Genomic DNA, 7,578 nt, shown 5'->3' with positions numbered 1-7,578 from the left:
AAGACCCCCCCCAGTGTCTCCTCTTTGGAGAGAGAGCAAGTGGGAGAGCTTTGGTCTGGCTCAAGGAGGAGGGATGGGAGAAGAATGTTGGTGTGTTTGATCTGTGCTTCAGTTCCTCCACCACAAGAAGAGATCAAAGAGACAGAAATGGCTTTCAGTGGTGGTTCAGGAGTCCCACAACAACCCACTGTGAGCGGCTTGTGTCCCCGTAGCAGGTCAGGAAGCTGCAGACCTGGGAAGAGGTCTAGGTGAGGCGGTGGGGAATGGTTACAGCTCAGGGAACGTGGCTGGGGTTTGGCCGAAAGTGAAGACGATGAGAAGGTGATGCCTCTGAGAAGCTGGGGCTGTGCCAAGAGCACTTTGAGGTTGGGTTTGGGGCAAGAGTCACCTGTTTTGGTTCTTAATCTTAGCATTACATTTCTACTCAGCTTTAAATTCTGAAATACGGCGTTATAGGCATCGTTGTGAGGAGTCATTGCGACATCCCCCTCTGTGCTGCCAGAACCTCTGTGCTGTGTGAGATCCGAAGCTGCAGCCTGGCTTGGTCTCTGATCTGTTTTCTGCAGAGTGTACACTTTGCCCGGTGTGGATGATTTTCCAGCGCACAACTCCTTGTGTAAGACACGAGCGGGAGCAGCTGGAGCTCAGGCTTGGTATCGAGTCTTACCTGGAGGAGGCTGAAGTGACTCCAGCTTTGGTATAATCTCCACATCTGGTCTGAAGACAACAGAGTGACTCAATCTTATCTGCATGTGCTGAGTGTGGTCAGCAGCCAGGCATTCAGCTGACTTAACAGACCTTCCCCCTCATGGTGGAGCCGCCATGTGGGATGGTACAACCAAGTCCTGCTGCCTACTGGGAAAGGGAGCTACCGTGCGTTTGGCAACCTGGAGGGAGGTCATGAGAAGGGATAACTTGTTTTCTCTACCTAAAAACTGAGCTACCCTGTACCTCCCTGGGACTGCTCATCAGGAGTTGCTGCACTGGTCTGTGGGATGGTCTGGAGGACTTAACTCTCGGTCTTGGAGATAACAACGGAGAGCTACGACTCTGTTCATCCAAGCTGCTTTGGAAAGGAAAGGTGTCCAGTCCCTGCTGTAGGGAAGGCTGCCCATTCTCCAGCTGCAACTTGTTGCAGTGGCCAGGGACACACACATCTGGATAACTCTTGGCCAACCATGACTTGAGTCCCTCAAGGGTAGGACAACCATTGGCCAACTGTTAGTTGAGTCTCTCAAGGGTGGGGTAACCCTTGTCCGACTGTCCCTTGGATCTCTCAAGGGTGGGATAACCGTTGTCCAACTGCCCCTTGAGTCCCTCAAGGGTAATGTTCTCCACTCCCTCACGTCCCGCCCTGTGAAGACACTGTGGTCTCAAGCAGCCTCCGTCTTGGTGACAGTCAACGGCTTTTTAATTTCTGATTCCTACGGTGGCTTTTGAAAGCGATTTTCTGGGCTGGTTTTTCAAAGGCTCTGAAGTGCCCGTGGCTGCCGGCCCAGCCACCTAGTGATACTTTCAACCAACATTTAGTTGCACAAGTCTTATGGGTGACTGTGAAAATTCCTTATGAATGTGTATGTTCATGCTTAGATCTTTTGAATAACCTGTTCATTATTGTTTTAAATCTTTTGAAGGGTTGTGATCTATATTTTCTCTGTCACTTTCTGATTTTTTGTGCTGTTATCCACCAAAAATGTGAAAAGTCATTGTGTATTTCACTCATTAACTTAGCCATATATTTGACTGATAGCATCCAGACTGATAATACCTTTGGAATGCCTTTTAAATAGTATTTACAGACCTCAGTTTCCAGCACCTAAAATCCAGCTTCTTCAGCACACTGAACATCAGTATAATTGTATATTTACTATCATGGTTTCTATCATAATTAATTATTTAAAATGTCGTTTACATGCAATCCAACAATGGGCTTCTTTATTTCAGAGACATCCTATCGAATACACTTCTAAAATAGGTTACTTTCCCAACAGAATATTTGAAATTAAGAGGATATACTATGCCTTAGGAGTTGGAAGAGCTCCATTTCTCAACAAGCTTTTCCATGTCAGTTGTCTCATCTTTGGAGAGAACCAGGTAAGAGAGATCAGCAACATTCACCTGAGCAGTAGAGTCCCTCACCACCTTGAACTGTCCATCTGTCCTTCCACTTCTATGGTGCTTGTCTGTCTGTCCCCAACCATCGTCACCAAAGTGGCTGCCCAACGTGTCCCTCCGTTCCTCCACGGGTCGTCATTCCCCATCGCCCTCCGAAGAGCACAGAGAAGGAGATCAATGATTCAAGTTGTCTCCTTCACTCCGCTCCAGCATCATCCAAGGTCCTGGTTGGTTGTCACAGACTTGGGAAGACACGGTTGGAGGGAATTTTAATCCACGGGGAGAAGACACTCCCATCCAAGGTGACACCACGTGCACTTCAAGGAGATGTAACTCCTTTCTAGCAGAGAATGTGCTGAGTCTCTTCAAACTTTGGTGTGATGAGTTCTCCTTCAAGATTGGGAAACTTCTTCTGAAATGCCAAAGGCAATTTTACATATAAAAAGGGGATTTAGGGTGTGTTTAAGGAATTGTGAAAGCTGGAATTATAGCTGGGATGTCATCAAAACAGCTCCTTTAAGTGGAGCTTTGACTGGAAAGATCTGTATCTGGAATTATTGGTAACCCTTAATTAATTAACTAATTAATTGTGAACCACGAAGGCTGGAAATCCAATGAGGGGCTGCAGAAAAGGGCATTATTGTAAAAGTTGATCTCCAAGATGTCATAAAGATATGAGAGTCCACTTAGTCACTGAGACCTGTTCCGATGTTCTTGTTCTTTTATTCACTCTTCTATTGCAGGGTGTGTTTCTGGGCAGGCCCAAATATGGCAAAGCTCAACTGGGAATCTGTCAACAACACCATGCTGATGAAAATGTTAAATTGGCTTCCACCTTCACACCCAGGCCGTCCCAGCCCACCTCCAGAAGCGGATAAAAGGCAGTCCCTGGAGCTGTGGACCCAGAGAAGGCTGCAGACTTCTCTCGGCATTCGTTCCTCAGCACCACAGCTCCGTTGGGTTCTTCTGCTCTTCTTGATTTTTTGACTCAACTTAGAAGAAACAACCATGTCTCGGCAGTCTGTCTGCAGAAGCTTTGGAGGCGGGAGTAGAAGGGGCTACAGCTCTTGCTCTGCCATCGGTGGTGGCTTTGGAGGAGGTGGCGGCAGAAGCAGGATCAGTTACAGTTCCTACTCCTCATCCAGGGGAGGTGGAGGAGGTGGATATGGTGGAGGGTACGGCAGCAGAAGCCTCCACAACATGGGTGGCAGCAGAAGAATCGCTGTGGGAGGATGCTACGGCGGTGGAGGCTACGGAGGCAGAATGGGTGGCTTTGGTGGAGGCTATGGAGGAGGAATGGGTGGCTTTGGTGGAGGAATGAGTTGTGGAGGAATGGGTGGCTTTGGTGGAGGAATGGGTGGCTTTGGTGGAGGAATGGGTGGTGGTGGAATTGGTGGTGGAGGAATGGGTGGTTTTGGTGGAGGAATGGGTGGCTTTGGTGGAGGAATGGGCGGCGGAGGAATGGGCGGCGGAGGAATGGGTGGCTTTGGTGGCCCTGGCTTCTCTGGAGGCATCCAACCGGTGCAAGTTGACTCATCTCTCCTGCGGCCAGTCCATGTTGAGATTGACCCTCAAATCCAGCAAGTGAAAAACCAGGAGAAGGAGCAGATTAAGACTCTTAACAACCAGTTTGCCTCCTTCATTGACAAGGTGAGAATTTAGGACTGTCCTCGTTTGGAGGTGGGCATTTTCAATGACTTTCTGTGGTGTGGAAAGGGATTTTTTTTGTTACCAACAAGCGCTTGTTAACGTTCCCACGACTGATGCCTCAGTAGCAGGTTATTATTAAGGTGTCATTAAGTAATACTGAACAATAGATGTGATTTTCATGCTAATGGAAGATTAATGAGAACATCTGAAGAACATTCTGTAGGTTCTCTTGCCTCATCATCTCTTCAGTCTAATTTCCAGTGATTCAGCGTAAAGTCATCATCGTATATTTAATTGTCTAAGAGTTCTCATTACTGTGCTTTTCTTTGTGATGAAACTTTCTTTACAAGGAACTGATTCTATAAACTTACGAGTGTTAAATACCTTTCCAACACTTTTTGATTATTTTTATTTCAAATAGAAGCCAAGGAAATATGGAATCCCTTGTAGGAGAATTTACCTGCAGTTTGATGAAAAAAAAAATTTATTCTTTTCTTGACTTCACTACTGTGAAGAAGACAGCAATGTCCGAAACTGGAGCTATGGAAAAGAAGGATGCTGTTTTCTATTTGCAACACCTTTTTGTCCAAAACCGAGAAGTTCACAATGACTGAAAATTTAATAATGCTTGTCATGCACTTTAGGAGCTTGGATGTTTGAATGAGCCGTGGTTGGGGATTTGGGAGAGGATTCCCTTGGCATCTCAAATAAGCAGGAGGTTTGAGTAGAGTGATGTCTCCCTGGGTGAATCTCTCACACACCCCTTTGTGGGCTTTCAGGTCCGCTTCCTGGAGCAAGAGAACAAGGTCCTCTCCACCAAGTGGGAGCTCCTCCAACAGCAAGGACCTTCAGGGCCAAGGAAGAACCTTGATGTCATCTTTGAAAACTACATCCAGAACCTGAGGAGGCAGCTGGAATCAATCTTGTCACAGAGGGGACAGCTGGAGTCAGAACTGCAGAACATGCGGCAATATGTGGAGGAGTTCAAAACCAAGTAAGGGCAGTGACAGGATGAGGAAGAAAGGAGCCCCCAGAGAGGAGAGATGAGGCAGCTGGGAGATCTCCAGCCTGTCCTCCCTTTGCTCTGGAGCTCTGTAGGAACAGGACCGAGGTTGCCATGGAGGGAATGGGGGTTCTACGGTTTGACTGATGAGCAGTCCAAGAGACTCACCTTGGCTTGTTCCCTTCCACAGGTATGAAGAAGAAATCAACAAGCGCACGGCTGCTGAGAACGAGTTTGTGGTGCTCAAGAAGGTGAGTCCCAGAGGCACTAGGAGAGAAGGGGTGAGGGGAAAGGCTGCCAAGTCATTGGGTGGATGGAGCACCAAGATGGGCAGCCTCCAAGAGGAGGCATTGGCTGCCAACAGCTCTTCTGGGATGGGAGGAAGCTGTTGTCTATGTGAGTGATCTTTCCTGTAGGATGTGGACTGTGCCTACATGACTAAAGTAGAGTTGGAGGCCAAGGTGGGAGCTCTGACCGATGAAATCAACTTCCTGAGATACATCTACGAGGAGGTAAGAGCTCTCCCTTCCCCTTTGCTGGCTGGTGTTACAATGAGGCCTGTGGTGACTGAGAACACTGAGGTTGCCCATGTGGATTTAGGCTTGAGAGTCACTTGAGCTGCCCATCTTGGTTGTAGGAATTATCTCAGATGCAGACAATCAGCCGGGACCTCTCTGTGGTGGTGTCTATGGACAACAACAGGCACCTGGATCTGGACAGCATCATTGAGGAGGTCAGGCGTCAGTACGAGCAGATTGCTCAGAGCAGCAGAGCCGAAGCAGAGGCTTGGTACCAGAGCCGGGTGAGTTGGGAAGAAATCAAGGCACCTGGGAGAGTCTCTGCTGATCATTGGGTTCCTTGTCACAGAGCAAGGGAACTTGGAGTTTGTGGTAGATTGTGTCACTAATGGCTCACATTGTCTTGATGCCATCAGTATGAAGAGCTGCAGACCACTGCTGGAAGGCACGGGGACAACCTGCGCAACACCAAGATCGAGATCCAAGAGTTGAGCCGCAACGTCCAGAGGCTGCGGGCTGAGATTGAGAACGTGAAGAAGCAGGTAGGGGTTCCTCAGCATCTCCTTGCATGATGGCATCGGGCTGGGTCACGACTGAGGTGGGTGGGACAGTGTGAGGGAAACGTAGTCATTGAAATTCAGGTCCTTTGGAGGAGACTGATGGTTCCTGCTTGTTTTCCCATCCAGTTGTTGCCCCAAGGGCGCCTCCAGTGGAGGGTGTGAGGGAGGCAACTGAGAAACTCCTTTCCTTTTCTTTTTCTCAGAACCAGCAGCTGCAGGCAGCTATTGCTGAGGCTGAGGAGCGGGGTGAGATGGCCGTCAAGGACGCCAGGGTAAAACTGGAAGAGCTGGAATGTGCTCTGAACAAAGACAAGGAGGAGCTGGCTCGCTTGCTGAAGGAGTACCAGGAGCTTCTGAACATCAAGATTGCCCTGGATGTTGAGATCGCCATGTACAGGAAGCTGCTGGAGGGAGAGGAGTACAGGTACCTCTCTTTCTTTGTATATCTTTGACTAATTTCTCAACAGATTATACTATGTGTGGGCAAAATCTTTGCATGCACCCTAAAGATAAATCTCATATCACTCGTTCTAAATCTTAGCCATAAGTGTGTTTTCCATATTTCATATAAGAATGTTAAGTTCAAGGTAGCTCATTTGTTTAAAAGAATAATTGGGCAATTCAGAAAGAATCAGGAATTGTAAACCTTGTAAAAAAAGGGAAATAGGGAAATTCTCAGCTGAAGAAACATACACCTCCTGTGGGATTAACCGGTCCTCTTTTCCCTCACAGGCTGTGCAACGATGGCATGTCCAACGTCAATGTCTGTAAGTATCTGCATCTGTTTCCTTCAGACCATGTCTTTTTGGAGGTACAACCAGACAATGGGTGACGTGTATGTAACCTGTGCTTCTCTTCCAGCTGTGGTAGGCAGGACCACCGTCTCTGGAGGAAGAGGAGGCATGGGAGGAGGCTTTGGAGGCAGCAGCGGCATGGGAGGAGGTTTCGGAGGTGGCAGCGGCATGGGAGGAGGCTTTGGAGGCGGCAGCAGCATGGGAGGAGGTTTCGGAGGTGGCAGCGGCATGGGAGGAGGAATGGGAGGAGGCGTTTGTGGAGTAGGAGGTGGCTTTGGAGGTGGAAGCATGGGCGGCAGCTGTGGAATGGGAGGAGGATCGTATGGCGGTGGCTTCTCTTCTGGAAGTGGAAGGATGTGCGGCTCCGGAGGTGGCAACTTCAGCTCCGGTGGGGGATCGTCCTCCGTACGGAGATGTGTCACGACCACCTCCGTCAAGTCTTCAGGAGTGAGGTTCTGAGCCCCAAAGCCACATTGAAAACAGAAAGAAGCATCTCCTCTCTTCTCCCGGCAGCAGCCCAGCCTCCTGAAACCCAGCTCCAGCCTCCGGCAACAAAACAAACTGTGTCCCTCATGGCCCACCACGCACCAGCTCATCCACCTGGCTTGGTCCCATTGAGGGAGACAAGGCAGTGCCATGTCCCATTAGCAGCCCTGGAGAGCTGCTCCTTAGCCCCAAGCCCAAGTCTCCCCCGTGGATTCCCGGCACGAAGAGCTGATTTACAGGAGGGAAAGGCTCTGCCTCTCTTGCTGTGTTGTACATTTCTGGCTGCCTTGTGGCAAATGTGTATAAAACTCCTCTCTCTTCCGCTGTTCTCATGTCCCTTCCTCAATGGCCGTATCCTTGGGGTGCTTCTGCATGTGGTACATCCTGCTGCTTCCATTCACTAGCCTTCGGGGCCAGGGTAGGTGTGGGACAAGTGGGACTCCTCCCTTGGC

At 49.2% G+C, this 7,578-nt stretch overlaps 1 protein-coding gene across 1 annotated transcript; it reads left to right on the top strand.

Moving 5' to 3' along the window:
• Positions 1-3,123: 3,123 nt before the first annotated feature.
• LOC141476244 (keratin, type II cytoskeletal 75-like) lies at positions 3,124-7,099 on the top strand. Its single transcript, XM_074164879.1, has 9 exons — positions 3,124-3,765; positions 4,545-4,759; positions 4,959-5,019; positions 5,185-5,280; positions 5,406-5,570; positions 5,703-5,828; positions 6,050-6,270; positions 6,579-6,613; positions 6,708-7,099. Exons 1-9 carry the CDS (start codon positions 3,124-3,126, stop codon positions 7,097-7,099), a joined length of 1,953 nt encoding a protein of 650 aa, XP_074020980.1.
• Positions 7,100-7,578: the final 479 nt, after the last annotated feature.

Source organism: Numenius arquata, chromosome 29 (genome assembly GCF_964106895.1).
Source record: "Numenius arquata chromosome 29, bNumArq3.hap1.1, whole genome shotgun sequence".
NCBI lineage: Eukaryota > Metazoa > Chordata > Aves > Charadriiformes > Scolopacidae > Numenius > Numenius arquata.
This window is presented reverse-complemented; position numbering and strand designations above follow the sequence as displayed.